Here is a 12,734-nt window from a genome sequence, read left to right as displayed (position 1 = left end):
GTTTGGATCAGATCGGATTAGATCCCGATAGCTGACCCGAAAAAAAATTATCGAATTGGATTGGGTTCGCGTTGACGCGAAAATTTTATTTTTTTAAAAATATATATAATTAATAAATATTGCCTAAAATATTTATTGTATATTTATATCATACAATTTTCATAATTTGATATTTATTTTGAATTTTTTTAAACAATTGTTTGTTTGATTTAGTAAATATATTATATTTTTCTACGATTACACTTTCAAATTTAAATCATATATATGAGAAAGATTTTATTATTATGTGTTTAAATTAAAATATTAGTATTATTTTTTTGAATTTTATTTAATTTTTTTAAAAAAAATTATAAAAAAATCAAAATCAGATTATACGAGTTGATCGGGTTGATTCGAGTTCAGGTTGAGAGTTTTCGGGTTGGGTTCGGGTTGACCAATTTTTGAATAGTATTATTGTTCAACCCGACCCAACCCACCCAAATTGACACCCCTAACCAGAACACTAGATTTCACCATTAGATAACTTACTAGTGTTAGAGTGTCGTATCACTTTTTTTATGTTCGTTTCCATTCGATGTTAATATTTTTCAGCGGTAGATTCTGGAGGTTGACAATATGGTTAGGATAACATTGATAAAAAACACGTGTAGTGAAACATATATGTTTCAAAGACATTCCTTTTGTATAAGATATTAATATCAGTCAAATACGATTTACTAGCCTGATTACTGATATTTGCAGAAAAAACAACTTGATTGTCAATAATGAACGGAATCTGACTGAAGATCGGTTAATAAGATCCTACTTATGTGGGCACTACCCTCACTTCATTTCAACGGGTAAAATCTTGCCACATACAATTTCAAAAAAAAAAGTGGGTCATATATATGCATGAAAAAATTTTGGCCATCCATCCTACCGTGTGAGTAATACTCACGTGAATATGATGAAATAAACCCTGAAGATCGGGGTTTTTCTAAGGACCAAATTGGGCTCATGCTGTATCATGTTGGAGCTTGAAGCCACGCGCTGAAAATTCGAGTGGGTGAAGACCCAAAAAATATGTATATATTCTCCGTTTTACACTAGGAACCCTTCTTTCTAATACACCCACGCCCCAGTGGTATTCTGTTACAGCTTTCTCCAACAAAAAATCCGCAAGGGCGATTGGCATCTCATTAAAAATGGGAAAAACTGAGAAAATGTCCATGTACTCTGAAAATCTGGTTTGAATCTGCGATGCTGATTTTTTGTCTGAACAGATTTGGGGTTGAAATATTAATCTTTTAGGGTTTTTTTCGGCTTCTTCTGCATGATCAGTTTATCGGACGGTCAGTCTCTCTTTGCCTCATTGTATCTTTTTTGCTCGTTTCCCGAGATACTTTGAACAAAAAGATAAGTTTGATATCGAATCAACCTGTACGAGCTGTATTTTTTGTCGCGTGGTGTGGATTATATAGGGAGACTGAGACGGAAAAAGGAGATAGGTTGGAGTTTATATTATAATTTTATTTTCGTGTTTAGAGGTCTTTGATATGCGATTACCGCGGTCTGAATCAGTTGTGAATACTGGGAAGGACAAGAAATTTAGGAACAAGTTTAAGGGTAAGAAGAAGCATAAGAGCTTGGATGCAATCTGTGAAAAAACATACAATAGGAGTCACCAAGGGGTTCAAAATGTTGATTCGAATCAGTTTAATGATGTAGAGAAGGAATCGGAAGTCAGAAGGAGCAGTAGATCTCGGAGAGCTCCTGTATTACTAGATTCATCGCCTCAGCCTCCTAAAAAGAGGCAAAAGGTTAATGGTCGTGGTGCTGGTAGTATTGAAAAATTAAGAAGAGAATATGGGCTGAAGTATGAATCACGTTGCTCAAGTTCTAGGAATCTGGACGGACAGAATGGTGCTTGGGGTTCAAGATTGAGATTCAAGGGAAAATGGACAAGTTTTTCTGGGAGATCAAGAGGGAAATCTTCTTTGAGGGATAAAAGGAAACTATTTGATGATTTTGATGGATTTAGAGAAGACATGGAAATTCGTTGTAATGATAAGAATGTGGAATTAGTAGATGAAAAATCGACAATTGTTAAGTCGAAAAGGCCAGGACGAATTAAAGCTTCCAATGTTTTGGCAAATGAGGAACATGAGATATGTTCGGCAGATGGTGGAAAGGATGATATAGAATGCAATAGGGATGAGGTGTTTGAAGTGATGAATGAGGGAGACAGGTTACACATGGAAATCAAATCGGAAGTAAGATGTGACATTGGAGTAAAAAATGGTAATTCAGCGTCAGATTTGAACGAGAGAGAAGTGGCTGCCATCCAAAAGGAATCAGAATCGGGAGAAGATCACAACAATATTGACACTGAGATCGGGTATCCAAATTTGGGAATTGAAAACCTAGCATGTGATGTTGTGCCTGAACAACCAGATGTTGAGGGAGCTGCAAGTGATCAAGAAAAAGGTGATGGATATCATGATAAACCTCCAGAAGATGAGACATATAAAAACTTAAATGGGAAAGAAAATGCTTTAGATGATGTGGACAGAAAAACAAGAATTAAACTAGGGAGACGCTGTGGTTTATGTGGGGGAGGTACTGATGGAAAGCCTCCTAAATTACTTGTACTGGATGGGATGGGCAGTGATAATGAGGCATATAGCGGGTCATCTGCTTCAGATGAATATAGTTATGATTCATGGGATGGATTTGGTGATGAATCTGGATGGCTTGGACGGCTTTTGGGTCCTATCAATGACCGTCTTGGTATAGCAGGAATTTGGGTTCATCAGCAATGTGCTGTATGGAGTCCAGAGGTGTGTTTGACATTAAAATTTTGTGTGCATTGAATAGGGCACTTGTTGAATTTTCTGATGTTATTGGGTTACAACGTTTTAAGCTAAAGTATCATCATCCTCCTATCGTTTTGCATTCTTTTTATTGTAACTATCTCCTATCCAGTTGTGAACATAAAAAATTTCACTGCTAATGATGATGAAAAATGTTTCCCTCCCTCAGAGATGGAAATTGAAACGGGAAGGGCTGTGTGCTGTATTAAACGGGGTGTGTGTTTGTGTGTATGTTTTGTTTTTTATTGTTAATGCTTTATTTATCGCACCACAAAAGGGATGCAGATAATCTCGTTGCTCTTGTAAATACATATTTTGTTAGGATGATCATTTAATGTCACATGATCAAGTTTTTCTTTGGACAAATGAACCGTGTGAAGATTTTTTTCCTATCCATCATCTTTTGAGATGTATTTATTGAGGACAAGGTTCTTATGCACGAAGGAATGAATTCATAATAAATTTGTATATTACCGTGGTATTCAATGGGATTGGTTTTCTCTGTTTTGCAATTTTCACATGTCTATTCATTTTGGATTCCTAGACCTTTTATTTTCGTAGCTTTGTTCAATACTTGACTAGTATCTTTGTTGCCTAGGAAATTTTAACTTGGTACCGATAGAAAATTTTCATGCCTAATTATTTTTACTCTAGTTTACGATGGTTTTGGCATTTCATGTGAATCTTGAATTTGATTGTGGCTTGGCTTCTGTATTGTTCTGGAGTTCTCATAGGTTTCCTGTGAGCCTTGAAGATCCTTTATTTCGTTTCCCCTTTCATCGTACATATGTATCTTTCAAGCCCATGTGGTAATCTTTATTAAACTTAACCACTTTATGTATATTCTTTTCTTATGGAGATTTGACATCCATATTTGCAAGACTGGTCAGAAGGATGTCTTTTACCTCATTGCACAATTTGAAGTTATTAATGATTTCGTTTATGGTGATACAAAAAATTCTGGTCCATATTAGTTCTTACTTCTGTAGGTATAGGTATGAAGCAATTCAACAAATAGATAACAAATGTCAATGACAGTGCTATCTTGTGTACATAACTATGGAAAGGCATGTTTGAGTGTATTAAAGAGTCTGTTTTTTTAATTCTTAGATCCTGATGTATCATTTTGTAGCACTTATTGAGAATTTCAGTGTTGGTTTGATGGATGGAAGACCACATACCCTCGTGTTTATTTTGGTTTCTTTGGTTTTTGCCTCGTGCTGATGTTTTTTTTTTCCAATTTATTTTTGTACTTGGGCTTCTTGATTTGCTAGCATTCTTGTACCACACTTGAGTATTTGTCAGTATCATTATGAGTTTCTTACTTTTCTGATACAAAGTTTTTCCTGCATTGTGTTGCTTCATTACAGGTGTTCTAGTGTTCATATCCTCTCCTTCCTACATTATTGTTTTTTTCAGATTAGTTTACACTGCTTTGTGTGAGAAAGAGCTCTCTTCATTCTATGTGTATTATTTGGAAAAAAATTGGCATGGTGCTTCTTTGGTATTTCCATAGTATTTGACTAAGCATGTTTAAAATCTGATATTTTAGATGACAAGTGATGTAGTTCAGTATTTTGTTAGATTGCTAAAAAATAGTGGGAAGAGAAAAGAGAGTGGCTGCATGTGTTTTTAACTCCGTGATTTGCCTTGTGAAGTTTGAAAGAAGTGAAAAGCTTTACAAGTAGCAGTCACTGCCTAATGGTTTATGTACTGCTTTTTGTTGCAAACTTTGCATTTATGTCTATGGTCCATAATATGGTATGCTTAATGGTGGTGGTTGTGCTAACAACCTACAATTGTAGGTTTCTGATTTTTTGAGAAGATGCATGCTGAACATATTTGGCGTTTGATTTCTTTTGTTAAAGTGCTAGTTTTTGTTTCTTCACGTCGAGACCTTATTTTGTGCAGCTACACTGACTTTTGTTTTCAGGTTTACTTTGCTGGTTTGGGATGCCTGAAAAATGTTAGGGCTGCCCTTTACCGGGGAAGGATGCTGAAATGCAATCGCTGTAAGAGACCTGGAGCTACAATAGGGTGTCGTGTTGATCGATGTCCTAAAACCTATCACCTTGTGAGTGTGTCTTATCTAGTACACTTTGTCCCCCCCCAGCGTTATTACCATACTGAATTTCTAAATCACTCTTTGTGTCTTCATACTCTACATATTTAATTTCTCTCTCCTCCCCTCTTATCTCGTACACTTTGTCCCCCCAGCGTTATTACCATATTGAATTTCTAAATCACTCTTCCTGTCTTCATCCTCTACATATTTAATTTCTCTCTCTCCCCCCCCCCCCAACGCGCACACACACACACACACACCAAAACCCAATTTTATGCTGGATGCTTTATTGTTTCTTTAATGATTAGTTCTAATATGGTTAATTGCTTACTTTATTAGCCATGTGCACGAGCCAAAGGTTGCATCTTTGACCATCGCAAGTTTCTTATAGCCTGCACTGATCATCGACATCTCTTTCAACCTCATGGAATACATAATGCACATAGGTTAAAGAAAATGAAGGCGAAAAAAATGAGGTTGGAATCACGAAAGATGTCAAATGATGCATATCGAAAGGATATTGAAGTGGAAGAAAAGTGGTTGGAGAACTGTGGGGAGGATGAAGAGTTTTTGAAACGTGAAAGCAAGAGGCTTCATCGAGATTTATGGAGAATAACACCTGTTTACATTGGAGGTAACAACTCTGAGAAAAGAGAGAGCCAATTTGAGGGCTGGGAATCTGTTGCTGGGCTGCAGCATGTCGTCCAATGCATGAAAGAGGTTGTCATTTTACCACTGTTATACCCAGAGTATTTTAAAAATCTAGGTCTTACTCCTCCAAGGGGAGTTCTGTTGCATGGATATCCTGGAACAGGTAAGACTTTAGTTGTGCGTGCACTGGTTGGTTCCTGTGCTCGAGGGGAAAAAAGGATTGCATATTTTGCTCGCAAAGGGGCAGACTGTCTTGGCAAATATGTTGGTGATGCTGAGCGCCAGCTAAGACTTTTGTTTCAAGTAGCTGAGAAATCTCAACCTTCTATAATTTTTTTCGATGAGATAGATGGTTTAGCCCCTTGTCGCTCTAAGCGGCAAGATCAAACACATAGTTCAGTTGTATCCACTTTGTTGGCGTTGATGGATGGCTTAAAGTCCCGAGGTTCAGTTATTGTAATTGGAGCTACTAATCGTCCCGAAGCAGTTGATCCTGCCTTAAGGAGGCCTGGAAGATTTGATAGAGAGATTTATTTTCCACTGCCTTTGATGAAGGACAGAGAAGCTATTCTGTCTTTGCACACTCGGAAGTGGCCAAAGCCGATTGGTGGATCGTTGCTGAAGTGGGTAGCAAAGCAAACTGTGGGATTTGCTGGTGCTGACCTGCAGGCCCTGTGTACACAAGCGGCTATAATTGCTTTAAAGAGGAGCTTCCCCTTGCAAGAGGTTCTCTCAGCTGCTGAAACTAGTGCATCTCAGGGTCAATTGCCATCAATTCCTTCTATTTTGGTCGAGGAGAGAGATTGGTTGCAAGCTTTCTCATGCGCACCACCTCCATGTTCTCAAAGAGAAGGTGGAATTGTTGTAAACGACGTGTTTTCTTCATCTCTTGACACCCATCTAGCTCCTTGTCTTCTGCAACCGCTGACGAGATTGCTAGTTCTCCTGAATCTAGATGAACACATCTGGTTGCCGCTGCCTCTCAGTAAGGCCTCTACATTGGTTAAAAATGTGATTGTTTATGCTTTGGACAAACGGAGAGTGCAGAGTGATAATTGGTGGTCACACGTCGATGATTTGCTTCAAGATGTTGATGTTATAGATGAGATCATGAAGAATTTATCCCTTGCAAACCTTCTGGTTAGAGAAAATAGGATTTGCATTCCTGATGTGATGGGGGACGATGCTAATGAGACTTGTGGTGCATTTTACCCTCCCAACCTTCAGAACACTGTGCTTCAAAGAAATATGTCTTACACATCATACAATAAATCAGGATTTCACATGCTGATTTCTGGAAATCCAAGATCTGGCCAGAGGCATCTTGCATCGTGTCTCCTTCATTGTTTTGTTGGCAATGTTGATATTTGGAAAGTGGACTTGCCTAGTATCTCTCAAGAAGGTCATGGAGACATGGTTCATGGGTTGACACGAATACTGAGTACGTCCAATTTTCCATTTCAACCTAATTCAATTATTTGCATCATAGAAGGAAAGCTGTTAAAGTTTTTCATCAACTTATACTGACATTTATTGCCTGCAAGCTTTCTTTCTGAAACCTCTGTTTTGTCTTATATAGAACACAATATATGCTTTTGAAAATGCATTATAAATTAATTTCAGGATGCTTATCATGTGAGGTATTTTCAAGCTTAGAATGAGTCGTACCTCAGTTAGTAATCGCATGGACTGCAACTGGTTGTGCTAGGTATCTGGATTCCAGAACCTGCCTTGAATTCGCAAAGTTGCTTTAATTTGGTTTATATTAAAGTTTTTAGTAGTTTTACTCAGTTGCATGTAGAAGTATGAGGATTCGGTAAAATATCGAAGTGTCTTGAATCCACAAAAAAATGAGTGGTTATTGGATTTCATCATTGTAGTTCTTTTGTTTCTTGATATTTTATATACAATCACTGTCAACGAATTTATGCATAGAGCATATCATAAAAATGCACCTGCCATGCTTATTACATTATATTTCAATAGGTTTTACCGTGGGAATTAAAATAGTCAACGTTATTCATCTTTGTATCTTTTGGACAGTTGGAATTGACTATCTAGTTTTCTTAGGTCTTCTTTTTTCTCGTCAGATATCACAATCTTTGTATTTTTTATTAGTATTTTCCTCTTTTTGCTGTCGCTCTGTCGTATCTGGAACTGTAACTGGTAGATGGTTTTGTAAAGACCTTGGTACTCTTGTAAATGCTATTTTATATGCTACTATTATGCATGGTTGGTATCTTAGTTGATTTGCTGTCTTGATTTGTTAAGATACTCCGGTTGCCTTTGTGTGTCTCCATTTTTGCCTATTGTGTTATCTCATTTTTTTTTGAAAAAAAGATCTTTAACTGCATGAATGGAAGAAGAATACTGTGGCATTGCATTGAGATGACAGTTTGTTTGCTTAATGACTAAAGTGGTCTATGAATCTGGCTTAGTTTGTGCAAAATTTAAGTACATACCTACTCCACCGAGTAGCTTGCCCTATTATTTGGTCTTGGGGTACAAATTTTCAGCGGCGAGAACTCAGTTGAGTTCAAATTTGAGCCTTTTTATTTTCCATAGATTTTATTTGCATTGCCATTTCTTTTCCCTGTACACCTATTTATATAGCGAGTCGCATTAGTACTTTCTTATTCTTTTTTGTTCCTCACTACCCACCAGCTTTATTGTTTTTAAAATATTTATGTGAACAAGTTTAACTCATGTTTCCAAATTTCATCTTGAGAAGGCAATCATTTATCTATATGTCATAACAGTGCTTGCAGTAGTCTTAGGAGGAAATACTACTTGAATTAATTGATAGTTAATTCATACTTCGATGCGTTATAAGATTGTTCTATTTTTTTTTTAAAATTTTTATCATAGAATTTGACCGCTTTCATTGTTTATCATGTCAGTGAGATGTGCTGGTACAAATTTGTGTATGATATATATGCCAAGAATTGATTTGTGGGCTATCGAGATGTGTAATGAAGCCAGAGAAGGCAACCATGATTTAGTTTCAATGGAACCTCAATGCCCTAAAAATTTATCTTCGGAGGGGAAGTGTGAAACTGAAATGGAAGATGACGTGTGTCCTGTTAAAGTCTCATATCTTTGGACGTTATTCATTGAGCAGGTGGAATCTATGTGTGTAAATACATCCTTGATAATTCTGGTATGCTTCTTTTTCTGGTTTCTGCATTGTCAATTATGCATTAAGAATTCCTATAGCATGTTTTCCTTTTGACAGGCCACGTCGGAATTGCCACTTTCGATATTGCCTCATAGAGTTGGGCTGTTTTTTGGGAATTATGTTGCTAGCAGTGGCTTGGGTCCACTGGACCATAAGGTGCCACATTTCTCTGTGCAGCTCGACGGGAAGTTTGATCATGATAAGGTGATTAATACATTTGTTGCCAGGTTGTCAAAGGATATGGTGCAGCACTTTGTTGTCTCCATTTATGGTAGAAATCACACTCTTGGGAACTCATTGAATGAGAAAACTTCTGATATGGCTAAAGGTGTTGTGGATAGAGTTTGTGATAGTAAATCTAGTCCGGTCCGTGCCCTCAGCCCAGTTCCATTTATGAATAAAAGTATAAAAGGAAAATCATGCTTGCTGTTCGCAATCTCAATAGTAGGCTATCAGATTTTATGCTATCCTCATTTTTCTGAACTTTGTTGGGTCACGTCTAAGCTGAAAGAAGGTCCTCATGCCAATGTCAATGGGCCGTGGAAAACTTGGCCCTTCAATTCTTGCATTCTCCGTCCTATCAGTTTGGCAGAGAAGGCAGGGGCTGCCTCTGGTTCCAGCAATATCAGAAGTAAAGAATCTGGTTTAGTTAGAGGACTTGTTGCTATTGGTTTATCAGCATATAGAGGTGAATACACCTCTCTCAGGGAACTCTGCTATGATGTTCGGAAAGTTTTAGAAATTCTTGTTGAAAGAATTGGTGATAAAGTTAAAGCTGGAAAAGACAGAACCCAATTCATTCGTCTCCTATCACAAGTTGCTTATCTCGAAGACATGATTTTCAGTTGGGCATATGCCCTACGAAGGTAATGCTACTATATTCATATGTCTTTGCGTTGATTTTTTCAGTTTTCATCTTCTGACAAATGATCTTAGTGTTTCCAGTTTGGAGGTGGATCCTTGTGTTTCAGCGGCATCCACCAAAGGTTGTTTGGGATCCTTGGATAGTGATGTCTGCAAGCATGGTTCTTCTAAAGGTGATGGCTTTGGCCTAGAAGTTCATAACAGAAGTATGCATGGACCAGAACTGCTTGAAGGAAGTCTGCTGGAAGTTGCTGCGAAAGAGGGTGGACCTACTGATACAACTACAGTTGATGATGATCGGTTAAATGCCGATGATGAAGTTGTGGTGGAATCTGGAAAAGTCCCTCCCCAGCTAGTTGTCTTGGATCATCCTTCCCACAACGAAAGCAGTTTGCCACCAAATGATATTAATTTAGAGTGTCCGGAGGCAGAAATTGCCAGAGATGAGCCAGAATTTGGAGGGGATGCTGAATCGTTCAAACTTTGTAATGGTGTTGCAGAGAATGGCAGTCGTGTCCTTGTAGATGGTCACTGTGACTCTGGTGAAGAGCAGCGTTCTGAGTTTTCTTCTGCAAATGCTGCTAACCTGGCTATTGATCTATCCTTGACTGATGTTAATATCTTGTACAAAGATACATCTTTGAAGCGTACCTGTTTCACCGGTGATTCTGTCACGTGCTTTTACCAATGTTGTCCTGACTGCGTTGTCAACCTCCAGAATCTATTGCTGAAAAATATAAACATCGAATGGGAAGATAAAGGAAGTGATAGGACTCTGGATGACGTTCATGATTTTCTTTCCTCGTTATCTGCTAATCTGCACTCAGCACTGAGTAAGTTATCTAAGGGTGAAATCTCGTGTTCTGGTAGAACACCAGACACCAAGCATAAGAAACAACTTGAGTGCCAAAAATGCAAGGAAACAACCCTTCCTGAATGTGAGAGCTTGGAGCCAAAATTGATGAACTGTGGTGGTCATGAGAAGAATGAGAAAGTAACTATCACAGATCATTCCTGGATTTCATCTGGGATAAATTTTAGCTTCGTGTTCAGGGATGGTGTGCTGGCTAATTTAGATGAAGTTAAGGATGCTTCGTATCACTGTAAATTAGAGAAATTATGTCTTTGTTTCCTGGTAGAGTGGTTGGTTACGAGCAATCAAGAAGCCTTTTGATTCATGGCATGTCGCCTGCAAATTTTGATAGATTTTGCCGAATATATACGTCAAATGGAACTTCAAGGATGTAAATGCATATGCTTCAACACAAGAGTGGAGTAATTATATTATTGCACATCAGTGGTATAAACTAAACTAGTGGACCCAAGAATGAAGAAAAAATCAAAGTTCAAAGTGGTGCTGGGTTTGATTTGAAGCTTAATATTTTTAGTTAAATATTTAAATTCCGAGATTGACTCGCGATATTCTATCGAACTAATAAAAGTGTAAATGGTTTGAAATTTATTTATTCAATACATATTAATTATATTGGATATAAAATATTAATATTCGGGAGTGGTTTCCAAACTATTGAATAAATAATTTGACTTGAAAAAATTGGAATAAGTTTGAATTTGGCTAAATTGATATTGAATACTAATTGATAAGTTTTCAAGGCAGTTTGATTAATTTTCACACTTGTTATTCGGTATACTTAGTTATTGACTTTGGGCAAGAGTACTAGTGGAAATGGATCCTCTACTGTGGATATCCCCACAGTGGAGGATGCTGTGGCAAAAAACTCTTTTTTTTTAAAGTTTTTTTATCTTTATTTTAATTCTTTTTAGTTTTAATTTTTTTGAGCTTTTTGTTTTAATCTTTTTTTTACTTACTCTCAAATTTTCAATTTTAATCTTGTTTAAAATATATTATAATTTTTTCTTTTGCCATTTTGGACTTTTTGTTTCCCTCTTTTTTTTCACACATTTCGTTTATCTCGTTTGTTTTGAAAGTAAAACATATTTATGTTTCAATTTTAGTTTTTTTCACACGTTTGATTCGTCTATTTTCTTTTTTTCTCATTAATTTCTTTTAAAAAATTACAATAAAGGACGAGAGGACTTCAATATAAAAATTTCTATTTTCTTCCATTTACATGTTCAATTCTTTTATAATTTTTTGACTATCGAATTTATTTATTTTGAGAATAAAATATATAATTATTTTTTTTCCATATTGACATATTTAATCAGTTGGTACATTAATATATAGTATAGAAGCTAAGTATAAATTATAACAAGAAAAAACGACACAATAAAAATTGACAAGATAGAAGGAGAATAGAAAATATTTTTTAAAAAATTAGAATGTATACACAAAAAGGTCAAAAAAGGAAAAAAAAATTAAAAAGAAAGTATTAATTAAAATATATAAAAAGACAAAAAAAAGAAAAGAACAGAAAATTGTGATTGTGGTCGTAAAACGACATCATAGTCTCTTTTGTGAAGATGCCCACAATAAAAGCTATTTTAAAATTAAATTTTTTTTTGCTACATCATCCTCTACTGTGAAGATGTCCACGATAGAGGATCCATTCCCGAGTACTAGTGGGGCTATTTCGGTATAGTAGGCTTGGTTGGATTCATCAAACCAAATCAATTAGAAAATATGGTTCGGTTAATTTCGATTTTCGAATTTGTTTTTTTAAAAAAAATTGGTTAAATCGATTTAGTTTCGAGATATATAGATCATCTTCATGGATTAACGAAAATGTGCAAAAACTCGATTCGCCTTTGGCAATCCCCTTACTCAAATATTTAAAACAGTTATTCTGCGCGATACTCTATTTATTTTTAATTATTTTATATCTTTACTTAAGAACATTAAAAATATTAGAGCTATAAGAATAATTCTAAAATCCCCCATAAGAAACAAATTAAATATCTTATTGTTAAGAAATAAATTAAAATAATAATAATTATACATTATATTAAATAAAGTAATGGCGATAACACTATCGATAAATTAATAATACATGATGATGTTATCGAAATTAAGATTGAACAATATTTATATTATAATGAAATAACCGGACTGAAATGATTTAATTTGGATCATGATTATCGACAATTTGTTAATTAACACTTCCTTTCCCGCCATAAAGTCTGGGCCTTTGGTACAAGGATG

General features: G+C 36.0%; 1 protein-coding gene across 1 annotated transcript; it reads left to right on the top strand.

Moving 5' to 3' along the window:
• The first annotated feature begins 1,098 nt into the window (after positions 1 to 1,098).
• Positions 1,099 to 10,804, top strand: LOC142527396 (uncharacterized). The gene is made up of 6 exons (XM_075632183.1): positions 1,099 to 2,819; positions 4,786 to 4,926; positions 5,257 to 7,009; positions 8,469 to 8,728; positions 8,804 to 9,612; positions 9,692 to 10,804. Exons 1-6 carry the CDS (start codon positions 1,536 to 1,538, stop codon positions 10,782 to 10,784), a joined length of 5,340 nt encoding a protein of 1,779 aa, XP_075488298.1. The 5' UTR covers positions 1,099 to 1,535; the 3' UTR covers positions 10,785 to 10,804.
• Positions 10,805 to 12,734: the final 1,930 nt, after the last annotated feature.

The sequence above is a fragment of the Primulina tabacum genome, chromosome 15, assembly GCF_025594145.1.
Source record: "Primulina tabacum isolate GXHZ01 chromosome 15, ASM2559414v2, whole genome shotgun sequence".
Lineage (NCBI taxonomy): Eukaryota > Viridiplantae > Streptophyta > Magnoliopsida > Lamiales > Gesneriaceae > Primulina > Primulina tabacum.
This window is presented reverse-complemented; position numbering and strand designations above follow the sequence as displayed.

Bases quoted from the DNA above. Each gene is read 5' to 3' on its own strand.
- LOC142527396 (XM_075632183.1), top strand. From the start codon at position 1,536: ATGCGATTACCGCGGTCTGAATCAGTTGTGAATACTGGGAAGGACAAG. The intron at 4,927-5,256 runs GTGAGTGTGTCT...TTACTTTATTAG, and splicing joins GTCCTAAAACCTATCACCTT to CCATGTGCACGAGCCAAAGG. The intron at 8,729-8,803 runs GTATGCTTCTTT...TCCTTTTGACAG, and splicing joins ATACATCCTTGATAATTCTG to GCCACGTCGGAATTGCCACT.